Here is a 26,961-nt window from a genome sequence, read left to right as displayed (position 1 = left end):
GAAGCCTCGAATGCTATGGTTGTTACTATGATTTTTGCCATAGTTTCAAGCTGTTTAACTATTCTGCTTCCTTTTGTGTCATTACAGTTGGTATGTTTTAGCAGCAGGTAGCTAGCTAGGAGCCGGTAAATATGCTTTGGCTTCGGAACAAGCTCACCTCTTTACTTTGTCGAAGGTGCTTTCATGAGACTGTTACTTCTTAATTGTGAATAAGGTGTTTGTGTACTTTGTGGAAGGCAACTGCTTTCATGAGACTGGTGCTGTTTTAAGTTTTCTTGGGTGGCAACGAAGCGGTAGTTGTGCCGAGACATGCTGCATTTTTATTATCTGCACTCTGGCAGGTACCTGCTCGGAGCGTGTACGCAAGCATTTCCCATCATTGGGTGGCCCCCGGGAGGCATCATGGTCTTATGCCCAGTGCCCCAACGTGAATGAGTGCAAGCTCAAGCTGGCTCGCTGCCACCCCGATGCCAGCTGCTATGACACAGCCAACAGCTATCGGTGTCAGTGTAATCGGGGCTTCAAAGGCGATGGCACCACGACCTGTGTTAAGACGTATGTACTTGCCTTGGAGGCACCCGAAAGTCTCCCTTTTTTTTTTCTGCTAGTGTTGTGCACCATTTCATTGCAGGAAACCTCTAGAACAGTTCAAAATTAGGACGCATGTTAGTAATTAAATTTTAATTCCTAAAGGTCTGAAATTTCTGGAAGTTCAAATTCCTCTGAAATTTTTATGAAACCTTTGATGATGTTAACATATAGATTGCAAGGGGAATGGCAGCTGCCTTGCTTGTCATGCTAGCCTTGTTTGTTCTATTTGTCTCTACTACATATTGTATTGTGCATGAAGTAAAGCTCCATTATTTCATGTTTCCCAGGTGTGCTGAACATTGCGTTCATGGCCATTGTTCCGAGGCACCTGATTTTCGGTGCATCTGCCATCTTGGCTGGACGGGGCCAAGGTGTGATGTTGACTGTGGTTGCCATAACCATAGCAGCTGTGAGCGTGGAGTAGGCCATTGTGATCGGTGCTATAACCTTACTGAAGGAGCCCACTGCCACCTTTGCAGGTATTGAGGCCTTTAGTTGCCATTTTGCTTTGTCTATGTGGCTGCTAGCATGTCTTGTCCAACCATGTTTTACCTGGATGCTTTTTTTTTAGGTTGCAGTGTATTGTGTGCTGTTTGGGTGGGAGGTTTGCAGTTTCCGTCCTAGGGAGGTCCAAATAGATGCGTGGTTTATCTCCTTGTGTCATGCAGGAATTGCTGTGATAGGTTTGTCTGCTCACAAACACTCTAGATAGGCTGCAAGCAGCTTGTAAAGCAGGTTTATTTCCCTCATATGCGTAATATTTGCCACCTTTGAGTTACCACATGGCTGCTACTGTCTATAGGTGAAGACTCGCTAAGAAGCCGTTATGGTGCTTGCAACTTACGAAGTTTAGTTGATTAGGGCTTCCCTTTCTCAGCCAAAATGCAGGAGCTGCTTTCTGGAACCTAACTTAGTCAAAGGTAGGAGTAAGGAAAGCATGGACAAAGATACATGTTGTGCTTATTTTTGCATAGACTAATGGGGCTCTTTTTTAATTTGTGAACGTTAGTACCTTTATGTCGAGAGAAACTGTCTGTAAGCGCTGACCATTTGAAGCCTCAAAACCTGGTAAAAGTCGCGAACGTGCCTCTGGCATGCGGTAGTAGACATGGCAGAGAACACAGTCGTGCACTTATTGGTTGGCAGGTTCTGTGATGCAGGTTGTGTGAAGACCACATGTCATAGTTGAGTTGGAAAGATGAAAAGAACGGCCAAATTGAGCAGCTCCTTTCATATGGAATAATTAGGAAGGAATTGAATGCACCCCAAATCAAACACGCTACTCCTGGCAATGCAGATGTGCATGACATTGGGGAGAAAGAGGAGCGGGAACGAGGAGAGGCCAATAGGTGGAGCATGATGTCCATGGAGAGGGGAAGAGATTAAGCGAAGAACACTGCACCAATGAATGTGCGCGTTGATGCACCAATGCAGCACTTACTCGGCACACATGCACAAACACACTTGATCAGCATCGTGTGCCGCTTTCATCACTCCCTGCACACCTTGGAGAAGAAACTAGGCCTTTTAGATGTTCTGGCACTGAATATGAAATTATTCAGAAGTTAACATAATACCTCTCATTTCTTTACATAGATGATTACATAATCATGTAGCTTGCTGTGCAATAGTAGCGCAGCGGGATGACCCTCCCGTAAAAGCAATGGGACGGAAAAATCGCTGGCGACACTAGCAGCTCCTGTTTTTTTGGTGGTAAACACTCGGATCGCTAAAATGCATCTGTACCCACCCAAGAGTAGAACAGAGTATATAATGCGTTAAATTGCTATATTTTGCCATTATTAGCACTGAAAAAATTATTAGCAATGTGTATACCGGTAAAAACCTCAAATTTTGCCCGCAATAGAACGCATTGCTGTTCGCTTCGAAACTGCACAAGCCCCTCATGTCGCAACAAGCCAATCCGTTATGGCAGCGGATGCGTTGGGAGCGCCTACCGCAGTTCTACTACTGCTTCTCGTTTTTTTATACATTTTGTCGCATGCTGCTCTCACCCAGTGCTTCGGCATATTTTGTTGAGCACCCGCATCTTGTGTGTATCGGTTTTTCTCGTGTAGCGCCTCAGGCGCATTAGTAAAACTAGCAAAATGCGCCTTGGCGCGCACAAAAGCGGTCGCGTGGTAGCCAGGCAGCAACACAAAATACTCGACATGAATTGCATACTTTATTCAAATAAAACATCAGTCTCAACATAGCATGTACAAAAATGACGCGTTTGGGCATGAACATCACAGCGGCAGTGGCTAAACTTATGTGCATGCACTACGAAGAGCCTGACCTTTCCATCATTGTGTGCGGTGCATGGTAGTTACAGAAAGCTTGCCATGTGAAGCGAAGACCAGTGCATGACATCACGGCCAAAATGGCATCCCCTCAGTGACCACTTTGGAGAGTTGGACCTCACTGCCTCCAAGTGATTATGCAATGCCCCATGAAATTATGTAATGCCCCAAAAGGGCCCTAAAGGGTACAGTAAACTTTAAGGGTACAATAAGGGTACAAGGGTACCGGAAAGCGTGGTGTGACATGGTCCATAGGGTCACGAAGAGTCGGACACGACTGAACTGAACTGAACTGTACAATAAGGGTGCAAGGGTATCCTTTAAGGGTACAATTTTAATCAGCAGCCAGTACATATAAATACTGCAACGGATTATGTCTACTGAAACAAAAGGTGTTGTCTAGACTATTGTATGATCGTTTACAAAGCTAGCTCTTAGTGCCATCTGATACTCCTTAGTAGCAGTCTTATGTCAAGTCGTTAGCATATATTAACTTTCTGTCAATCCACATGTTAAATTTTAGGACAGCAGGTTGTTCCAGACCTTGTAATCAAGTTCATAGGGCTTATTTAAGTACCATTTTGTGATTGCTCATTGCCATTGCTCTGACTGGCCAATCTTGGTAGTTTAGAGGGGCAGTAATCTTTAAAAGTTGTGCTTTGAGGCTTTTAGCTCTCTCTCTGAAAGCAATTCACCTGTGTTATAATGGCATTCAGTATTGCACATCTGAGGCTGCTGCCATACACTCGTAATGCTGTTATCTTGCCTTAACACATGATGATAAGTTCATAGTGCAAGCAGGTTTTTAGTCAAAGCAAATTCTGATTAATTCAAGTCTAGGTATGAAATTTTGAGTTAAACAAAGTTTGAGATAAGCAAAGTGTCGAAGTTTTCAGCATACTAGTCATGCATCACAAAGATCAAGCCTTCTACCAAGCTCTGTTTTGCTATGAAAATCTCGTTATACTGAAGAAGCCCCATGCATACTATGGCATTGAATGTGGCTGGCAAAGATGAGCACGCTATCACATTGATAACACACTGCAGCAGAAATACAGCCATCCATACTGCAGTTCAAAAGAAGCTGCTGTTCGTTGAGTGAAGGAACAAAAAGGGGGTGGGGCTCAGATGCACCTGGTCTTCCCTCTCCCATGGCTTCCCATCCATCATTTTCATGAAAAACAGGCCTTGTTCTTTCTCACTCTCTGGTCCCTGAAGCAGCATTCTTATTGATCACTGTCATCAGTGCCTGGCCACAGTGGAGGTGGCGTGCATTGGCTTTAGTCTGTGTCAGGGGTTATTGCTACTAGAATTATGCCAAATATACTCTGAAGTACAGAAAAATGCATCTTACATGCATCTTACCTGTAGTACTCACCTATGGGGCCGAAACGTGGAGGCTAGCCAAGAGGGTTCTACTTAAGTTGAGGGCAATGCAGAGGGCTATGGAACGAAAAATGGTAGGGGTAACATTAAGAGATAGGAAGCATGCAGAGTGGGTCAGAGCAATAACTCAAGTTACTGACATTCTAGTGGAAATCAAGAAGAAGAAATGGGCATGGGCAGGACATGTAGTGCGAAGAGAGGATAACCGATGGTCGCTTAGGGTAACAAACTTGATTCCAAGGGAAGGAAAGCGTAGCAGGGAGTGGCAGAAAATTAGGTGGGCAGATGAGGTTAAGAAGTTTGCAGGGGTCAAGTGGATGCAGCAAGAGGGTTCTACTTAAGTTGAGGGCAATGCAGAGGGCTATGGAACGAAAAATGGTAGGGGTAACATTAAGAAATAGGAAGCATGCAGAGTGGGTCAGAGCAATAACTCAAGTTACTGACATTCTAGTGGAAGTCAAGAAGAAGAAATGGGCATGGGCAGGACATGTAGTGCGAAGAGAGGATAACCGATGGTCGCTTAGGGTAACAAACTGGATTCCAAGGGAAGGAAAGCGTAGCAGAGTGCGGCAGAAAATTAGGTGGGCAGATGAGGTTAAGAAGTTCGCAGGGGTCAAGTGGATGCAGCTAGCACAGAACCGGGTTAATTGGAGAAATATGGGAGAGGCCTTCGCCCTGCAGTGGGTATAGTCAGGCTGATGATGATGATGACAGATAACTAGTTAGGTATGTGCACTATGGAGTCCCCTAACAGAAACAACACGCACAAGGAAGACAACTGAACACGAGGCTGCTAACAACTGATCTTTATTCATGGGCACAAAAGAATATAAAGGCGAAAGGTAACACAAAACACACTCAGTCACGATGAAATAGACGAAGTCACTGCCACGGGATAAAAGCAAAATAATAAAAAACCATAACAAGAAAACGAGTGAATGTGGGTGGTGTAAAGGGCCAACCCGAAGGGATAAAAAGCTAAAACCAACACGTGATGCAACATGGCTGAAATACTGGCGACAAGATAACAAAACAAACAAGGGACAATGGGGTCCCGAGAACGTCTGGAGGCGCAAACAAGAATCAATTTAGACAAAAAATTGGGGTGCTGAAAACTTGTAAAACTCTCCGAGGAACTTCTTTTCGGTGTCCTGTTGTCTTCCTTGGGCGTTTTTTTCTGTTAGGCTGTAGTTCCACCTATATATTGAAGTGTTTTACAATTTTTCACTTGTTCGCTTTAAAGAGGTTTATATCCTTATTTTTCTCATCCTTTGAGATTGTTTGAGATTGGGTGAAATGCTGCTGTAGTGTTATTGCAATGGGGACAGATGATATGAAGGGAACAAAATAAGATATTGTTATTTTTCTCTTTCCCCCTCCTATCATTCTACCTTGTATAACCAGGAGAGGCAGTTTCGGAAATGCTACTAGTCCTTTTGGATGCCGCAAGTGTGCTTGCAATGGCCATGGTGACGCTACACAAGGCATGTGCGACTCGAGCACAGGAGCCTGCTACTGCCTGCACTACACCTATGGAAAGCACTGTGAAACCTGCCAGCCGGGCTACTTTGGTGATCCTAGGTATGTCTGGCCACAAGCTTGCATGCTCTCCAGCGTAATTCTGGACGTAAACAGCAATTGAACTGCATAAGATGTTAGCCTCCTTTTGCAGTCACCATGAAAGATCAAACGGAACATGTGGAAACACACTTTTAGTTCTCACTATTGTCCATGAAGGAGCGTCACTGCACATGGGCGCTCCTGTATTGTTTCCATGGTGACTGCTTTCAGTTTGCACCAATTTTAGTATATTTTAGGATGCCCCTTAGCTATGAGAAAAAAATTTCACCCCATATTTTGAAAGTATTGGCTTTAAGTTTCGGTCCTTTGTTGTCTGATTTTATGCTGCTCTTCCTGGGCTCTGCAGGAATGGAGGCCGCTGCTACATTGACTGTAGCCCCAAACGTATTGTGTATGTGGAATCAAGTGGAGGTGGACTGGGTGTTCCAGATGTAGAGGGTCCTGTGGAGGCTCGCCATTGCCTCTGGATCTTGACCAGCACTTCAGCCAGCAGTAACAATGCACTATCACTGTGAGTGCATTTACTGCTTCTGCCTGCCTTGTCTCACTGTCACTGGCTAGTACACGAGGCGGTGCCCTTCTTTCTTTTTTTTTAATATATTGCTATGTTGTGGTGTGCTCACAGTTTGTCATTTTATTCTTTATGTCAGACTCAAGCGACACTTCAATATTTGTCATGCACACATCCTTGTTTCTTTTTGGGCATGTATTGTTTCAATTTATAGAAGACTTTATTTCAAGATAAGTGTACAATTTGCTCTGCTATGGCTACCATTTTTTATCGACTTTGGAAGGAAGTAAGATGCTTCTCTAAAGGTTCTTATTTGCAGTTATTGCAATCAGCAAAGTACTGCAGTATACTAGATAGGAACTTGCTTTGTGAATCAGTGAAACCATGTTTTATTGAAAGAAAGTATTGCATGAGTGTCGGCAAAGGTACACGCACAAGTCGTCTTGCTTGTTTGGTATCCTGTGGTGAGGCAACAGCCCACTTCATTGTTTCGTGACCACATTTTTTCTTTAATTTAACTTTGAATCATGATTTTGGACTGTTTCTTGGACAGTTCGTAAAGTGGTTGCATCTTCTGCCAAATTTAGCCCTCGGCAGCAAAGATATCATATTTTTCATTACCAGGTATATTGTGCTTATGTAGCAAAACAGCCTTGATATTGCCGGTGGGTTTTGTGTAGCCATGTTGAAACATTTTGATCACCAAGAGAGGTACAGTAGGCGTAATGTCAGAATGCATGACTAAACCGTGTGTGTGTGTGTGTGTGTGTGTGTGTGTGTGTGTGTGTGTGTGTGTACACATACATACATACATGCGTGCGTGCGTGTGTACACACACACACACACACACGCACGCACACACACACCAGGTGTCCCAGCTAACTGGTGCCAAGGGTCAAAAAATGAAATATTTCAGATAGGCCAGGGAAACAAGTTACATACAGCTGCCAGCCGTCTTGTGCACCACAGGAAATTTTTTGTTTTGGAAATAAATAACTAGTTAATTAGCTTAATTTTTTTTTAATTTACTTTGTATTGAATTTAAACAGTAAATGTGATTTGCAAAGTTGGTGACCACCTTCAGAAATTCCAATTCCATTTCTATTGATGACTACCTTCAGAAATCCCAATTCCATATATTTGCGATAAAGAAAGTTGCACATATCATTTTTTCCGAGCTCCGAAAAAAGCCCGCAAATGACACAAAAAATTATGTGGCTAGTGCATTCGTGCGCCACGGTTGTGTTGCTGTCAACCATAGTTTGAAAGAATGAAATCAGCTGCAGCCGTGGCTGCATGGCATGGGACAGGGCTGATTGACGACCTTGGCAGAAGTCTCTACCCTGCAGTTTTTCTAGCTGTGATGGCTGTGGTGGTGCTGCTGATAGTGACAGAGATTATTTTTGAATGGCAGTGCAATGCTGCCTTGGTGCAAACAGTGTACAGCCGAATATTCGCAAATAATGGCAAACAAGGCCAATAGCCTGCATGCAGAATGCACTAGCAAGGCTTTTTGATGACTAAAATGATGTGGCATATGCTGAACCATGCCTTCTCCCCCCTCCTATTTTTCTTTAAACAGGCATCGAGGGGCTACCTTGGAGATAACACTGCTTCCAAACCTTAGGATTCCTTGCCCTGAAAACCATGTGTATGTGTATTCGGGTGTTCCACCATTTGTGCTCTCTGCTGTGCGTGGCAGTGAGGAGAGCGTGCTACTGGGAGCATTTTGTGGGACCAATCTGACAGGTATGCTGTGATTTGCTTATGTACTGAAGTTTTGTGCTAGAATGCATACCATAGAAATGGCTGTTGCTTCTAAAAAAAGATATGTGAGCATGCTAGGCAGGTCCAATCAGGACAGTAACCACAGATCTGGATCATGAAAGGGAAATTACTAGGAGAATAAGATTAGGATGGAGCGCACCTGGAAGGTACTCGCAGGTTATGACTTGCAGCTTACTAGTATCGCTCAAAAAGGAAAGTATAGTACGTACGTAACAGTTGCATCTTACTTGTACTCGCCTATACAGTAGACTCCCGTTAAGACGAACTCGCTTAAGATGAACCCTCGGTTAAGATGAACAGTGGAGGTCGTTTGTCTGGTTCCCCATAGAGTCAATGCAAAAAAAATCCGCTTAAGATGAACACTTTGCAATCGCTTATCGGTTAAGATGAATTTTCACGGCCGGCTGGACCCCACCCGCGCAGCTTACTCGACCGTCCGAGCAGCGCTTCAGCGGAAAGAAAAAGAAAAAAAAAGCTTTTCAGTGCCACGACCATCCGTGCCGCCGACGCACGCAGACCCAAGCACGTCGGCGTCAGAAATGCGATTCTACGAAGGCGGAAGAGTGCCGCTGCTCGTCCTCTCCCACCGTTCCCCTGCTCACTCCTTTTGCACCCGCAGTAGGAGTAGGTTTGCGTTTCGCGTCGCGCCGGCTGTCTTGGTACGACCTCGGACAAGGACAAAACAGAGCGAAGAGAGGAAGAGAGAGAGAGAGAAAAAAAGAGCATGGGCGGCCCGGCCAGCAAAACTAGCGAAATGCGGGAAACGCGGGAAAAAAAAACGGTGAGAAGAAAAAGCAGCCAATGACGTTTCCCAATGGTGATCACATGATAGTGTCGTCATGCCAGTGGTACCGAGCTCCGCGCCTTTGCTGACCGCCAACGACGCCTACTACGCTGTGCACAGATCCATTGTTCGTGGCGGGTGTGCGCGTCGTGTCCCGCAATTTTCTACCAGGCTGTACGCTGTCACCTTGTGGTGTGCGCTGTTTGTTTTCGTGCGCGCCATGTTTGCCGTGTTGCTACTATGGCTAGTCGGCCAACAACTCGAAAAAAGCCACTTGAGCTTCGTGAGAAGGCCGAAGTTTTGACCGAAGTTCGCGCCGGCCGGCTTTCAAAGACTGAAATAGCGCGCAAGTTCGGCATCGCAAAAAGTACCGTGAGCGGTATCATGAAGGACGAAGTGCGGATTACCAGTGCTTTGGAAGATGGTGAGTTTGCGCCGAAGCGGAAGAGGATGCGCACAGCTATGCACAAAGACCTTGAAGACGTTCTGCTTGCCTGGGTGAAGAGAGCGCGCAGTGTGAATTTGCCAGTGAATGGAGTGCTACTGAAAGCTAAGGCGGAAGACATTGCCCTGCGAATGAATGTCGAGTTTGCATGCAGCGATGGGTGGCTCAACCGTTTTTGGAAAAGGCATGGACTGGCCTTTCGTTGTGTTGTCGACGAGGCCGCTGCAGTGGATGAAGCGGTCTGCAGCTGTTGGAGGCAGAACAAGATGAATGAACTCTTGGACGAATATGACCCTCAAGACATATACATTGTGGACGAAACTACGCTTTTCTACCAGCTACTCCCAAATAAAACGCTCGCATTTGCTGGTGATGACTGCATGGCGGGCAAACGGAGCAAGCTTCGAGTAACAGTCCTCGTGGGTGCAAATGTGACTGGGACTGACAAACTAAAGTTGGTGGTGATTGGCAAATCTAAAGCACCACGCTGCTTTAAAAACATAAAAACGCTGCCAGTCACGTACGTGGCTAATTCAAAAGTGTGGATGCCGCAGGCACTTTTCGAGCAGTGGCTTCAAGAGATGGATCGCCACTTCCAGAGACAGAAGAGAAAAGTTCTGATTGTTGTTGACAACTGTCCCGGACACGGCCACGTCGCCGGACTTCATGCCATCTGACTGGAGTTTCTACCAGCGAATACAACGGCGAAGCTGCAGCCTATGGACCAGGGAGTAATAAGTAGCTTGAAGAGGCACTTTCGTCGCTCTCTGCTGCAAAGGATGCTGATTTGCATGGAGAGCAGTAAGGAGTACACAGTTAACCTGTTAAGTGCTGTCCAATTACTGACGAGCGCCTGGGAGCAGGTTACTCAATCCACTATTGCCAATGCCTTCCACCATGCAGGATTTGTGGCGCTTAGTGATTGTTCAGTGCAGAATGACTGCGATACTACGAATGAGGACCACACTGCGAACTTGGAGAATAGAAGCATTGTTTCTGCGCTGAGCAGTAAGGGTGTGTTCATTGACATCAGTGCGTATGTCAGCATTGACGAAAGTGTGGAAACGTGTAGGGCTGACACACTGGACGCTCTGACTGAAGAAGTGCTTGACCTACCATCGAAAACTGCTGCTGAAGATGAGAGCTTGAATGTTATGCCTGAATCTGCACTAGTTACCTGTGATGCAGCTGATGCCTGCCTAGACACTTTAGTGCAGTTTTTTTAACAGTGTGATGGCACTGAAGGGTATCTTCAAAAGTTAAGCGAGATGTCTGCTTTTGTAGCAGGCCGTCGATTTTCACGACAGACACAAAAAAAAATAACAGACTGGGTAACAGTCAACAATGCCTGATGCCTTACTACTGCAAAGTGTAGTAGACAATCATTAGTCCAATAAATGCTTGTATTGCAGTTTATTTTCCTGAAAGGCCATTTTATTCATTTGTTCTCATATACGAGGTATTTGGACACACTCTGCATGCTCAAACATCATTTTTGGAAGCACTCCTGATTAGACGAACTTCTGATAAGACGAACAATTTTCATGGTCCCTTGGAGTTCATCTTAAAGGGAGTCTACTGTAGTACTGAAATGTGGAGGCTAACGAAAAGGGTTTTATTAAGTTGAGGGCAACGTGGAGAGCTATGGAATGGAAAATGGTAGGTATAATGTTAAGAGATAGGAAGCGTGCAGAGTGCATCAGAGAAATAACTCGGGTTAATGACATTCTAGGGAAAAACCAAGAAGAAGAAATGAGCATGAGCAGGACATGTAGTGCGAAGAAAGGATAGCCGATGGTCTCTAAGGTAACAAATTGGATTCCAAGGGAAGGAGAGTGCAGCACGGGGCGGCAGAAAGTTAGGTGGTGGGATAAGTTTAAAAGAAGTTTGCGAGGGTAAAGTGGATGCAGCCAGCACAAGACCGGTTTAATTGGAGTCATATGGGAGAGGCCTTCCTTTGCCCTGAAATGAGTCTAGTTTGGCTGATGATGATGGCAGTGGTGGTGGTGGGGATGATGATGTTGCTAGGCATGTCCAGTATATGTTATGTGAGGCCAAATTAATATAGCCTTTCGTAGGTAGAAAAAATGCTTGTATTCCTTTTTGCATGAAACTAACTGGTGAACAGAAAGCATGAAACCAGCTCACATTATTCTACTTAAAAATGGCATAGGTCTCTTTTTTTTTTCTTTTTTTTTTATTTCTTTGCACTACCACATTCTTTTTGCTGTATCCCACGGGGTCTACTATATATTATATTTCCCAATTTTTTTTTTTTCTATCTTTCTATCTTACTCTGAGTGTTTAGAAGGTGCCCAGGAAGATACCTATTGTATCCCTTTTTTCATTCTTCCTGTGCCATAGCTGTGACAAACTCCACGAGCGGGCACAGCACGCATCTTTCTGTACTGAGTAAGCAATATGCGTAACGTCGATATCTGGCCATCTCGGAAGTTACTGTGCATTGCGGTGCTGTGTCAGCTGAAAATGCGACCGTGGAGTTTTTAAGCCTTAAGTCAGTGAGTGGATGCACTTAGTGCATATGCTGTATGTATTATATATATATATATTTTTTTTTTTTTGGTCTGTGGGAGGCATTGTAAAGAGTAAGCACCATGGTGCCCTGCTGCCCGCACTGACTAAAAGGCTTCCCCCAAAAATGTATGTTCCTGCAAGACAGCTTCCCCACAATTCTCCAGGCTGGGATGTGGAAGCCATCTTATGGGGTTGTGCTTTTTATGCGCATAACATGTTATATATTTACATGATAGCATTAAGCACTGTGCGAAAATCTGGTGTCAGTGCTGTTGGCATGAAATTACGAGTACAGCTTTCGCAGGTGGTAGTTGGCAGCTGACATGACCGGACACTGATTGGGTATTAGAGCTGTGCACCATCATGTGACCACATACATGACATGGCCGACTTGTGAGGAACTGCCAACCCTGGCTTCTCATTTTTTATAGAAGGGGGAAGAGTATCGAACTCTCCAGGAGCCTTGCATTCAGGATCAGACATGGTACCCCTAGGCCATGCAGGCACATTTCATATGGCATGGTAAAGTGTCCTTATATCTATGTCAGGTGGTCTTTTATGTATTGTGGCAGCTTACAACTGTTTGCTAAAAAGTATGTGAGAGATAATTGAGGCACGGATTAAGCAATTACACGAGTTGCGAAGTGCATGTACGCAAACAGGCGTCGCAAAGGGAGCCACAGACAGGAACCGTTAATGTTGCCTCATCATACTCTTTAAATTGGGACTGGAGTGTGCCCTCCCCCACTACCTTTTTTTTCTTGACAGTGCTGTGCTGACTCTCTGTGACACAGTTACTCAGTGTCGGCTTGGCTTGTGGTTGCTGTGAAAAGTCATCTTAATCAACGGGCACGCTAAGGAGTTCATCTTAAGCAGGTTGTCTTTACATTAAGTTATAGCGCTGTAGAAGATTGGCCAGTGTGAAGACAGACATCGAAGAGCAGGGCCCGTATTCCAAGTTTGCGTTGTTATCAAAAATGTCGCTATCTCACCTGACCTCAAGTCATCTGATTGGTGAAAACGCTAGAACCAGAATTGGTGGCAACATCCTCTTCCGGCGTTTCCACCAATCAGATGACTCGAGGTCACGTGAGATAGCGACACTTTCGATAACGACACAAACACGGAACACGGTCCCAGGTCACCCTTGCGACCACTAGCTCCCGAGAGAAGGCACGACGTGCACTAGGAATGCTATGTTGGTCGCTCAGCAACACATAAGCAGTAGTGAGGTATGAAGAGGTGGAAGCGACTAGATTTAGTTATCGTCACCGGCATATTCTGGAGGGAATTACGATTTGTTGTGGGAAGGCTGAATCCTGTGGTGTTAGCTTCAATCAGTGGTTTAGCGAATGCACAAACAGCTTGATATTCTGGGCACTCAAGGGGCGGAAAAAGCGTCCGGAAAACCAGGCAGTCCAAAGAAACTAATTCATAGTAAAAACATTACTTTATGCGCTGAGCAGCTTTAAATACTGGTCAGTCTGTTTCTGTGTCCAGCTCGTTCTCACAGCCAGTCTCCTGTCCAGCTTGGTGGCGACAGCGGGAAAACTGCTCAACTGTCGGAGCAGCACAATATTCAAACAAAAAGAGGCACCAGACACTGCCAAATCAGTTCGGGTGGAGCCTCGCTCTTCCCACGCTGCTCTGAGTCAGCCCCTTTTCTTTAACCCAAGTTAAAAAAAAAAAGTCATCTGCTGTGCATGTTGGTTTCAAAAAAGAAAATGATGCTTTTTCGCGAGCTCCAGCAACCATCTGCTCCTAGCAATGCAAAGCTCTCTCGGAGGTCCTGTTTAGGGGAGACACCCGGTGTATTGCGAAATGAACTAAAACCAATGCCTGCTGTCAGTTGGCAGCGGGCGTTTTTCGAGGCATTATGCAGATGCGCAATTTTTGTTTTACTCCGTGCTTCCGCATTGCCATCTGCACGTGGATTCATGCCACTACCGCAGCGACGCTTGCTGCTGGCTCTCTTCTTCCCAATTACACACAAGCCGTGATGTGTGTTTGTGTGGTCACATGATAGAAGCATGCTCACGCTCACTGACCAATCTTCTGGCGGGCAGAGCTCTGTCGCCGTTGGTCGACAGAACCGTACAGCTACCGCCTGACTTCGGGAAGTAACAAGTCCATTAACTCCCCACAGTTAGCGGTGCCTGTTATTGAGTGTATAGCAGATATGCGGGATGCATGCAATGCAGGTTTGAGGTTGCAGAAAAACGAAATGTTAGTGAAGTGGCAAGTTTTCATAGCTTTTGATTTACGATCAAGTGAAAAAGTCCTCAAAATCAAACAAGAAAAATTTCAAACATCCGAAATTTTGGTCGGCGTGATATTTTGACTCTATGGAGCATGTGACGGTGCCATGGCAGAGTCCGAATAATCAGGCTGATCTGAAAAATAAGCAGTCCGATAAATTGGTCGGCAACTGTTTATGTGTGAACCGCAACACATGCTTCCAAATAAGGGCTTGTTATTAACACCTTTTTTTTTATGTGTTGTGCTTATCAGCGCACGAGTGATGTTTTATCTTAAAAAATCCTCTGTGATTAATAATACATTTCCTAATTTGTACACTGGCATGAAAAAAACACAAAGGCAGTGTATAGTCACAGACGGAACAATATGCACCATGCTTTCGCACTCAGACTTTTTTGTCACGTTGTGTTATTTAAACAGAAGTATATCTGCTGTCTTTATATGTGAGGGCAAAATTAAATATTACTCGTATATGCATCAAATATCAATTAATTTTCACTAAGTAACATATCAGGGTACTTAAATTCGAGCACAAAAACGTGTTCCATACTGTGCAACTGTGCGTGTTGAGCAAGGCAGTTATGTACAGTTATGAACTAAACTTTGTGGGATACAGACCTATGGGAAAAAATTGATACGTCTGCACAGTCGGATAAAGTAGGCCAGTGAAAATCATGGATGCATGATTATGAACTAAATTTTGTGTGATACAGATCTATGGGAAAACATTGATACTTTTGCACAGTCGGATAAAGTAGGCCAGTGAAAATCATGGATGCATAAGGACACTTGTGTGTTCCATCCTCTGGAACAAATACCAGCCGACTTGGTAGCAAGGCAGCACAGAAATGACATCTTTCTTGTTAACCATATCCTGCTAACATTTGTTCATGACTGCGCACGTGGCTCTTTATTCTGGGTTAGTTAGTTAAAGAACACAGAAATCACAGATGTATAGCTTCTAGATGGCTTGTATTCCTGTTGCTGGTAGCACCTCCGGCATTGCGGCGCCTGCGTCACTGCAAAAGCGGTCCCCCGCTTCCATGCATTAATGGCGCAGTCGTCAAACTGTCGAGTATGACAGATCACTGTAATCTAGTCCTGTGGAAAATCTATCAGTGGTCTCAGGTCGTTCATGTTATCAGAAAATTCATCTCAACTGCGTTCATCTTAATGGGAATCTGCTGTACTGTGAAAGCTCACCTGCTTTTCACACTAAGTGGGAGGCATATGTGCAGGGGGCACATTGTGACAGAAGGAAGTTTGCTGTTAGTCAGATTTGTGCCATATGAAATCGGGCATCATATATTTCTTTATTTTACGAGCCTTCTGCAGTGTGTTTGATGAGCAACCAGCTAGCAGCTAGAGGTGTGTTATTAAGTTTTACCTTCCATTTGCACTACATTTGACTATCTTGTCTACATTTTTCTTTCTGCCTAGCACCCATCACCCTGGTATCGCCAACAGGCTGGCTGTCAGTGTACTTTCGACGTGGCCGCCTGCCTCAGGGATTTAGTGCCACTTTCCGCCGCCTGGACTGCCCCACCACCTGTTTGTCTGAGCCACAGCGTGTGTGCAGCCCCAGTGGGGAGTGTGCATGCAGTCGTGGCTATGTGGGCAGCCACTGCCAGGTGGCCAGCTGCCCCAATGAGTGTTCAGCCAGCCATGGGCTTTGTGAAAAGGTGGGCGAACGTTGTCAACTTATTGGCTTTGTGAAAAGGTGGGCGAATGTTATCAAGTTATTAACTGAGTGCAGCCAGTGTTACCAGGTGTTGCATAGGTCATACGAAATGAAAAAGCAGGAACTTGTCACCTAGGGAATTCAGTACAATCCTTCTTGCGTTATATTCCTGTTGATATGGACATCCATTGTCATACGAACAACAACTCCTAGTGTACTGCTCTTTTTCATTTTGTCAGTATCAAGCTTTGAGCGGTTCCTTGTGGCTCTTTCTTTTTTTATAAAAGCAATGGTTTTTATTTGCGCCACCACTTTGATCAGCTGGGTATTTGCTGTTTAACTAGTGCTTTTTGGTGTTGCTTTTGCCTTACTCAAAAGTAAGGTTTTTAAATGGCATTGTGAAATTGTCTTTCTTTTTGTCAAACAATCATGCAGTGTCTGCTGGCAAATTTTTGTGCACAAACTTATCGCTTTAAAATCAAGAGCAGAATTTCAGCTTTCAGTACATTAGTATGCCAAACGTGTTCACTGTATTGTTATTCAGCAGCCTCGGAATTGAACCGAATTTATTTATAGGCAGCAAAGCATTGAAAATGGTAAGGAATGCACCTACTTAATGCAAGCAGTAACCACAGATCTGGCTCATGAAGCCAGTATTCCTGAAGAGGAAAGTATACATATACTAACTAATATTCTACGAGTAGTACTGGCTTATGGGGCAAGAACATCGAGGCTAACGAAAAGCCTCTAACTTAAAACGAGGACAACACAGCAGGCTATGGAAAGGAAAATGATATCTGCAACATGAAGAGATAGAAAGAGAATAGCCTGGGTCTGGGAACGAATTTGAGTTAATGATATCCTGGTCGAAGTCTAGAAAGTATGGGTGAGGACAGGGCATGTATTGTGGAGGCACAATAGCAGATGGCCCTTAACTTTTTTCAGGACGGTCGAAAAACAGGCGATTCTGAGTGGTCTTGGAAAAAAAGCTTTTTTTTTTTTTTTTCTTTTAAATGCCGTGTATAAACAACCTTGGTGTAATATGCACCGAACTGTACTCTTTTTTTTTTCACACGTCAGTAATATTTACTTTACATACATAACTTGAAAAAAATATTCTTTTGCACACTTTTGAGAAAACGAATTAACAAAAAGTTTAAAAAAGAACTAATATTATTTCAGAATACATATACAAAATATTTTACGATGCCTCTTTCTTACTTTAGAAAATAAAATAATGTAAAGGCAGTCAGTCAGATGCATACAAATATTATGTACAAATATTTTTAACTTTATACGTGACACGAAGAATAAATATTACTCTGCGCCACTCAGCTAACTTGCTCAAAAAAACACCTTGAAAGTAAAAAAAAAGGAATGAATATCAAAATAAAACACTGCCATAAAAATAATTCCAACTATTCAAATTATGCTACACTGTTTCTTAGGTATAAAAATTTGGCGCGCCTTTCTGCAGTTTTTTTTTTTATCTGTTTTTGAAGCAGTGGGTCACCATTGAGTTCCCATGGCAATTGCTGTGAGTCTGACATACCCTTTGTCCCAATTGCGCTAACATAATGCATAGAAACCAAATTACTAAGGAACTAACGTGGTATCTGCTCAAGTCCATTTTGAAGATGCACTATTCTCATAACAACATTTCTGAATTGATAAAAGCTTTTGTTTTCACCTCAGTCTTTTTGTGCTTAGAGCACAGGTTACAGTTTTCGTGTTTTCTAGCTGTTTGTAGTTTATGGTGTACACATTTGCAGAGTGTGGCAGAGTGCACTCTAGTTTGCCATCAATGTGGCTGAACTAGCTTCGAACTTGTTGAAGTTCTGTAGCAGCCACCTCACGTGCCAAAGCTTTTTTTGTTGCTGAAACCCTGGCATCATTACTGAAACTCTAGCGAAAGCAAATGAAACGGCAGGCACACAGAGCGAGCTGTTTTTGAAAGTATGCTTTTCTTGGGCCACCAGTTGAAGTTCAAAGTTCCCGGCTGGTATTTGCTTGTTTCATCATCCAAGCTGAAGTCAGAGCTCGTAAAGTCACCTGAAATGGGCGGTTGTCACGTGCTGTTCATATTTTGTGTGAACCCTGTTCACACTTGATGCAGCTGCTTGTGAGGGAACCCCACTGCGTCAGCCTCACATCTTGAAGGATGCTGCAGAGGCATTTAACATTGTTGGGCAGTTCTGGTAATTGTTGCTCTGTTCTCATCTCAAAAGCAGTCAACCATTGCCCAATCTTTCACTAAATATTTTTGTGAATACACAAGCGGTTCTTGTTAGTTTCTTCAGCATCCTTTGGTAATTATAACTTCAGGTAATTCTAACATTTATCTTATGTCCCCCGAAATTCAATTTAAGAGGCTTTTATTGTAATGTCAGTGTTTTTATGTACATATTCACATGAATGGTAACATCTGCTCATGGGGCATTTATTTTGTTTGCTTTGCCATTTTGGCACTAATTGGTCAGTTCTCAATGCCATCTAGTCTTCTTTCATTGAAACCACTGAGAGCGACAAGTGTTGGTCGTCTTGTGGCTGCAGGGATACCGGCTTTGCCACTGTGGGGACCAGTATGGCGGTGCTGATTGTGGTCAAGCTTTGGTGCCTGGGCAGGTTTCGTGGAGCCTGTTGTTTGAGCTGGAGCGACTTACTGGTCAAGTCCATGGAGGTGGTGCTGGAGGGACCTCTGAGCTTCCCCACCCACGCCTCGGCCACTCACTGCTCTCTCTGGAGCCCAACCTATTGTGGCTGTTTGGCGGCATGGACCCTGCCCGGGGTGACAGCGATGAACTCTATGTTTATGATCTTGACTTTGACCGTTGGAAGAAGGTAGGCATGCCACTTTATGCACTTTCTTTTTTTGATGGCTGATCCAGCTAGTCTGCGTATAATCTTTCATTCAGTGACTATCATTCAAACTGCCATTAACACTCACTGAGCATGACTTAATTGGTAAAAAGGGAAAACACAAAATTTACAGATTGGTAGATTGGTTACAAGTGGGCAATGCAGGTGTTGTAGTGTTAGCTCTGGCATGAAAGCAAAACAATTTATGTTCATGTGTAAACTCATTCGTCAAGGTAGGCTGGCTTCTCCTTTGAGCCTATGCAGCACTGCTGGGCATTCCTTCTGAACCTGCTTATAAGAAGCTGAAGGGGTTTTGTGATGTTTGGACAAGGTTCAACAATCCAAATTTACAATGTTTGTAAGGAGAGAATTCGAAGCATTTAAAATAGTCACAATCACAGATTAAAACCATGACAGAGCTCAGCCTTCTCCTCAGTACGCTGGTGGTGTGCTGTAAACCTCGTGATGACGTCATTATTGCTGAATGTTTTTATTTTCATTGGCTTCGTCACATGCTATCACATATGGGCAAACAACGAACAACGCTTCATGGGCTATACATTCGGCGTCACTTATATTATTACTACAAGCAACCGTATCTTCACCTGACGTGTAGCACCGCTGTACATGACCTCATTTTTGCGACCCTAGCCTTGTGCTGTGCTCTGCAGAGAAGTCTAAACACCTACGTCATTGTATTTGGCAATCACGTTACCACTTCAAATGCTAGCAGAAAAATACTTAGCATTCCTTACCTGCAAGTTCCATGCACTTGTCCCTTTAAGCTTGTTGAATTCTAAATATTCTTCACCTGCCGTTTAGGTGTACAGCATGCTCCTTATTTTTCCTTAGTGCTACTTCATGGTATCTGTCACCTTAGCTGAACCAACTACATAGGTGTTTAAGTAGGTGATTGCCTACAGGAACGACATTGTATAAGGCAGATACATAGGACTTTGCAAACATGATTGTTGTGCTGGAATCGTTAAGCTGCAGCAGCATACGCCTTCCAGATTTGGTAGCAGAGGTGTATTTTCAAGGTTTAGTGGCACTTTTCATGCACAGTGCAAACTAGCAGTTGCAGACAACACTGATGCCACAGAATTGGAGAAAAAAAAAAAGCTAAGATCACGTAATGCTGCAAAATGTATACGTGTCAAAAGGAAGGTTCGAAATTAGCAGAGTGGAGTTGAGCTACAGTCATCCTCAACTCTCTCAGCCTTGCTTCCAGAACACATTTTTAGTGTAATGGTGTTTTGGTGCTTATCCTGCCTATTTCTTTCTCTTTGCTCTTTACTTTGGGTTGTTGGTTACATGTGCAGGATCCATTGCCTCGTTAAGCCATTTTGGCACAGGGCATGTGCAGTATTGATGTATAATACAACTGAGTGTTCATTGTCATAGCTTCATACAAGACTTTAAAAACACAACCGAGAGCTAAGCCAGCGGGCCAGCCTTAGCGGTTTTTTTCTGTATACATTTTTCAATATTCTCAATTTGGCTTCATTTCCTAGCACCAGTTCAAGCAGACTTTAAGAGAACTGTAGGAGATTGTTTCCCACAACGTCACAAGACCACATAAAATGGCCATGTTGACATGAGCTGCCAACTTGGGCACTGTATTTACCCAAGTCTAACATGCCCCTGATTCTATTATGCACTTGATTTATTGAACCAAATAAAAAAAAAAAATAAGAACTGCTAGCTGCTCTTCTACGGGCTTGTCATTTCCACGAAAGAAAAAGATGTGCGAACATTATTGTATTTTCAGATGGAAACAGGCTGTTTATTCTCCTGAACTTCATTCATTGTCACTCTCAGAAAGCTCCTTGTCACTCTTGAGTCCGCAACATCTCATCATCAGTGCCGTCCATGACATTAGAAATTCCACATGTCGTGAAGGCAGAAATCTCTTTTGCGACTTTCTTCCACAAGTAGAATAGCCTTTAGTTTAAAGCTATTCCAGTGCCAGGCACGGCTCGTCTTTGTGGCTGCTGCATTCATTCTCAGACAATATAGCCTAGGGGTCGAGCACATTGACAGCACCGCAAATGGTTCTTGCGACACAAAAAGCAGTGTGCGAATGTGCTACAGTCAAATCTCGATATAACGAATCCCGCGGGACTGCGAAAAATCATTCGTTATTTTGAAATATCGTTGTAATGAAAAATCTGCGATTATAAGCCAGTGGTCAAACCTAGGTATGAAAATGACGTACCTTGGCAGTAGGCACGTGTGTAGACAAGCAAAACCTCAAGTGAAAAGGTTGCACTAACTCCAAAGCTGATTGATTTGAAGAAATTCATTATTTTCTTCTGCCGCGTGCAGCAAACACGACCGCGCACTAAATTACACCACTACAGCACATACACCTTCCGCTTTTCGGAACACCTCATCGCGTGCGTGATTGCACCGAGCGATGAAAGTACAGACTTTTTGTCCATGTGCAAAAAAAAAAAAATAAAAAACACATCGGAGTTTTTTATGACTCCATCTTCAATGCTCCCTGAACTTTGAAAATCTTGTCTCGGTCTTTTATAATGATCGCGGCAGTCGACGGGGCAATGCTAGCTGTCTGTAGAGGCCGAATCGCTTTTTCCCTGCGTCGATTTCTTGCAGTGAAAGCAGCTGCGTTCATATCTTCTTAGCACTTCGCTGGCTAATATCATCGCCAATCTCGCACAAACTTCGCAATAAGATAATCAGCGGCAAAAAAAAAAAAAAAATACCGTCCCGCACGCGCGAACGCACGAACGACCGAGTCGCGTACGACACACAACACAGGAAGAAAAAAAACGCAGGCAGCTAGGCCTGCTGGCTACTGTGTAATAAACCATAGCTTCATGGTGGCGCTAGGAGCTGGTCCTAGATGTCCTGATGATGATAGCTACAGCCCACGGACCAAACACACAGAAACGGCGGTTTCTGTTTCGTTTTACGCGAGAGTTGCAAGCTGCGGTGCTGTTAATTTTAGCCAAATTCGTAATACTGATGTTCCAAAATTATCGAACAAGAAATAAAATACGTTCGTTATTCTGAAATATACGCTATTTTGAAATTCGTAATTCTGAAATAGTTTTACATTGAAAACATGGCAAATCTGCCGGGGATTCTTAAAAAATTCGTTAATTTGAAAAGTTCGTTAATGTGGTGTTCGTAGTAACGAGATTTCACTGTACCATGGTTGCCAGCAACAAGTGAGCTGCCACATCGCATAATAGCAATGACGCTCGGCAGCTCTGAGGCAGAGTCAGTTTGTGCCTGAATCTAGCGCGCATGCAATTTTAAGACCTATTTTTCCCCCCCAAAAAAGGTGCGCATTGGAATTGGGTAAATACGATATCTTCTTCGAGAGGGGGTCGTGCATCAGGCATGTCACCCCTAGGCTACGCAGGCCCGTTTGTACAACTTGGTTAAAGCGGAGTGTTATATCTGCTTCAGGCAGTCCTCCACCTGATGTGGTAACTTATGACTGTGTACTAATGACTATATGAGAGAAAATAGAGGCACTAATTAAGTGATTAGTGATTAAGCAAGTAGCAAAGTACACATAGTGGGTCTCCAAGGGGAATTGAAAACAGGAATGATTAATGCTGCCGCATCATAGGCTTAGAAGAGGAGCTTAAGGGACCTCCAATCTTTTAAGATGTTTCAGCGAGCATGTGCGCACTGATTTCCAACTTGGCCTGTGTAAAGGTGTAGATAGCATAACAAAAGAAAATCATGCAGCATGTGCACCCAGTGGAACATTGCATTCATTCAGTTATGTTTTTTAGTAACCTGAATAGAAGTAAAGCAAGGAAACATGAAACATTTATAGAATAAACAAATATGTATATATTGTTAGGCACTGTGACTGCACACGTGGTCTTTTCCAGTGTCATTGTCATGATCTTAAAGGGCAGCTGAAGCGGTTTTAGAATTCAACTGAACGGAAAGAGTCAAATCTGTGAAGGCTGATAGTAGATCACGCCAAGTCGTTTTGCTCTGGCATTTAAATTGGCACCATAATCATTAAATAAAACTTTTTCAGCGTTTAGGCTTCTCCGTAGCACATGGTGTGAAGTAGGCACACCGATGATGGCGTCATCTGCTTAGGTGATGCATTTCCAACTCATAAATGCTTACTCTGAGGATGAAAATCAATGCGAACGAAGGTAAAGCCAGTGAGGAGTTGCATGTGGGCATTGGTCGACTCGCAAAAGAAATTGTGTGAAAAGAGTTGAAATTTGAAACGTTGCCAGTAATGATGTCATCACCAACTTTCTCCACATTGTTTGGCTGCTGTGAGGAGGAGCCTGAAGATCATTGCCACTTTAATAGTTGATTACATGATATCCTTAAATGGCAGTGCAAAACCACTTCATGAGTTTAACCTACTAGTTTCATATATTGGGCGCGAGCGCCACCACTGGAGCGAACGGCGCTAGTGTCGACCTAGGGGAGCAAGTGGGATCACGTGATCAACTGCTCTTACTGCTGCTGAAGCAGACGCTTGATTGATTTTGTGCGTTTTAAAAACTAATACTCGCGTTTATTTCTGTAGTTTGGGTTGGATATAGAGTGCCAGCCTTGCACGTTTTGATCTTGTATCGTTACTGAGGCTGCTGAAGTTTATTTAAGCTGCTGCTATGGTCCGTTACTGCTCTATACCCAGACGTAAGCGAGGGAACCCGGCGCAAGCTCCCATCGCTACCCAAAATATAAGCTCACAGAATTCTCCATCCTTCATTAAAATTTAAATGGGCAAATCAGCGAGTGATCATTTTCATGATGTGCGCTGCAGACATTTCAGCAAGCGAGATTTTCTCCATATAGAGTTGGCGCTAATAGTTCTGTGAGCGGCAGAAGAAACAGCGCGCACGTTTTAATTTGCGCTTATGACTTGTGAATTCTAACGATACTATATCTGGAAGAATGGAAAAAATGCTGGCTTCTTTATAGAGCAGTACCCTCCGAAAGAAAGGAGGGATCGTGCGAAGACCAGAAGGTCTTAAATTATTCTGAATGAACACGTTGATACGAAAGTTTCACTGAAGTGAACTATAGAAGATCCTGCCGCCTCGGGCAGCGGTATGCATGGTGAGTTGTCTCACTCAGCGTCTTCAGTACTAATTTCAAATGACAGAGTCCGTGAATAAACGAAAGATAGAGCATTGCATGCATGTTTTAATGTGCTGATCGAGATATGCGTAAAAAAAAAAAAAAGAAAAAAAGAAGGACCTACTGTGTAGGGGAAAAACAAATATCCGCTCTAATCAAGAGTGCCAATGACGGTAATCTGTACGCAAGAATTCGCTGCATGGAACACGTCTTAACACTTGCTAAATTAATCCATGCCATTCCCGCAGTGAAACTTGTTTGCTACTATACGTACAAGGGAGCAAGCTAACGGTGCCGCTTCCGCCGGCTATGCGAAGGCACTCAACATCTTTCAGCTCCTGACAGTCATCTGCTCTTGCACAGGAATCCCATTACCTGTGCACTGACTACTTACATCTGACTGGTTGTGTGGTAGCTTCAGTTTATTTTTTTTTTCCAGAAATGCTGCAGCCGAAGCGCGCTGTTGTAGCAGTAAAGCTCGCCAACTACGATAACTCTGATTTGGTGAAGGGCTTTTTTGCCGAATGAGTGGGTCTCATACCTCGAAATAAGCTTATCAGGACCAGACCAAGGTATATATTAAATAAATAAACGGATGTAATGCTAACGCGCAACTGAACTGCCTAGGAAAGCATCCTACAGCACCCGTTCAACGTGTGTTATCCCACTTACTTCGTCATGCGGGCGCTTCCGAGAGGTGGCGCCACGGTATGTCCTCGCACCCAATATTCAATGCACGCACTTCATGAAATTCTGAAAAAAGTGTTTCAGCTTCCCTTTAATGCTGTGATGAACCTGTCCTATATGTTTGTCTGTTTGTTTTATGGGGTTTAACGTAACAGAGCAACTCGGGCTATAAGAGACGCCGTAGTAGAGGGCTCCGGAAATTTCAACCACTTGAGGCTCTTTAATGTGCACTGGCATCGCACATGTGCTATAGTTTGCTCTGGAGAGCCTGTCTGTTGTGTTCATTTATGTCTGCATTAATACCTATTATGAGACATAAAAGCCCATACTTTGGTAGACCGCACTCCCTCATCAGATGTCCTTTTTCTCATTGGAGACGGGAATGCTAAGGTGGGGAGTGAAGAAATATCCGGAATTGCAGGCAAGTTCAGTCTTCGTGAACCAAATGAAGCTGGGCAGAGGCTAGCAGAGTTTTGTCAAGAAAACAACCTGACCATAGCGAATACTCATTTTCAATAGCACAAGAGGCGCCTGTACACATAGACTTCTTTGGACGGTCTGTACAGGAATCAGATTGATTATATTCTTTGCCGGCAGCGATGGAGAAGCACTATACAAGCAGTAAAAACAAGGCCTGGGGCCGATTGGGGCACCGATCATCAGCTTCTTGTTGCCAAATTTCAGCTTCGATTGAGGAAAACGCAGCAAACTAGAAGGCCTTTCAGGTATGATCTGGATCAAATTCCATCAGAATATGCTGTTGACGTGACGAATCGATTTCAAGAATTAGATCTAGAAGACAGAGAGCCTGAAAAGATGTGGACTGATGTGCTTGATATAATACAAGAAGTTGCTACTAAGGTAGTTCCAAAGCAAAAGAAATGCAAGAAAGCAAACTGGTTATCTGAAGAGGCTTTGCAAATAGCTGAGGAAAGGAGGATGGCAAAAGTTATGGGGGAAAAAGAAAGATACAAGGCTCTCAATGCGGATTTTCAGAAAATAGCAAAAAGAGATAAGAATGCCTTCCTGAATATACAGTGCCAAGCAGTTAAAGACAACAGCCAATTGAGGAACACAAGAGCTCTGTATAAGACAAAGATATCAAAGGAAGCTTCTGTGCTAAGCTGGGCGTGATAAAGGACAAACGAGGCAGGGACCTCACTGAAGCCTCAGAGATAAAGAAGAGGTGGCAGGAATACACAGAAGAACTGTACAAGAAGGACCCGGATGGGCAAACCCAACATAAGACGGCTGTGATTACTGATCTCGAGCTGGGCATCCTGAAGAGAGAAGTTGAATGGGCCTTAGCCAGCCTTGCTAAGAACAAAGCTAGCGGAATTGATGGCATTCCAGCTGAATTGCTTCAAAACCTCAACCATGACGACACTGTTAACGTTCTGTATACATTATGTCAGCAAATTTGGACAACCCTGCAATGGCCACAGGATTGGAGGAGGTCACTTTACATCCCTATTCCAAAGAAAGGCAGTGCCAAAGATTGTTCCAACTACCGCACGATCGCGCTTATTTCGCATGCTAGCAAGGTGATGTTGAAAATCCTCCTAGGTAGGCTGCAGCAGTATGTGAACCGGGAGCTTCCGGACGTGCAAGCTGGGTTTCGCAAGGGCAGAGGAACTAGAGACCAGATTGCCAACCTTCGCTGGATCATGGAAAAAACAAGAGAGTTCCAAAAACCCATCTACTTCTGCTTTATTGATTATGCGAAAGCATTTGACTGCGTAGATCACAGCAGATTGTGGCAAGCTCTCCAAGAGATGGGAGTTCCAAATCACCTCATCTATCTCCTCGGGTACCTGTATGAAGGGCAAGAGGCCACAGTCAGAATTGGGCATGGTCTTACTGATTGGTTTCCGATTGAGAAAGGAGTGAGACAAGGCTGCATACTGTCGCCCTGCCTATTTAACCTATATGCCGAGTGCATCATGAGGAAGGCCGGTCTGGACGAGTCTTCAGCTGGAGTGAAGATTGCTGGGAAACGTATCAACAACCTTAGATATGCAGATGATACCACTTTAAGGCAGAAAGTGAAGTGGAACTCAAGAGACTTCTGATGCGCGTACAAGAAGAGAGAGAAGTTTTGGCTTAAACTGAACATTAAAAAGACAAAGATCGTGGCGTCTTGCCCCATCAAGTCCTGGAGCATCAAGGGACAAGAAGTGGAAGCTGTGACAGATTTTCTCTTCTTGGGCTCCAAGATAACCCTGGAAGCAGACTGCAGCCATGAAATTAGGAGACACCTACTTTTGGGAAAGAGAGCCATGGCTAGCCTTGACCGCCTAGTAAAGAGCAGAGACATTAGTCTGCCAACCAAGATCCGTATAACTCGTGGTATGGTATTTCCAGTTGTGATGTATGGATGTGAGAGTTGGACTGTGAAGAATGCTGACCGCCGAAGAATTGACGCGTTTGAATTGTGGTGCTGGCGGA

The 26,961-nt window shown here is 44.0% G+C and overlaps 1 protein-coding gene across 3 annotated transcripts in view; it reads left to right on the top strand.

Moving 5' to 3' along the window:
- Window positions 1-26,961, top strand: part of Megf8 (multiple EGF like domains 8) — a 211,678-nt gene that overhangs the window by 84,220 nt on the left and 100,497 nt on the right. For all 3 annotated transcript variants that reach the window (XM_084588754.1, XM_084588753.1, XM_084588756.1), the window contains exons 15-21: window positions 342-555; window positions 879-1,070; window positions 5,685-5,861; window positions 6,208-6,372; window positions 7,955-8,121; window positions 15,624-15,865; window positions 18,418-18,705. In XM_084588754.1, coding sequence (XP_084444880.1) covers window positions 342-555; window positions 879-1,070; window positions 5,685-5,861; window positions 6,208-6,372; window positions 7,955-8,121; window positions 15,624-15,865; window positions 18,418-18,705 — 1,445 coding nt within the window. The remainder of the gene's footprint in view (window positions 1-341; window positions 556-878; window positions 1,071-5,684; window positions 5,862-6,207; window positions 6,373-7,954; window positions 8,122-15,623; window positions 15,866-18,417; window positions 18,706-26,961) is intronic.

This window comes from Amblyomma maculatum, chromosome 1 (assembly GCF_055883805.1).
Source record: "Amblyomma maculatum isolate TAMU_Amacu chromosome 1, ASM5588380v1, whole genome shotgun sequence".
Taxonomy (NCBI): domain Eukaryota; kingdom Metazoa; phylum Arthropoda; class Arachnida; order Ixodida; family Ixodidae; genus Amblyomma; species Amblyomma maculatum.
This window is presented reverse-complemented; position numbering and strand designations above follow the sequence as displayed.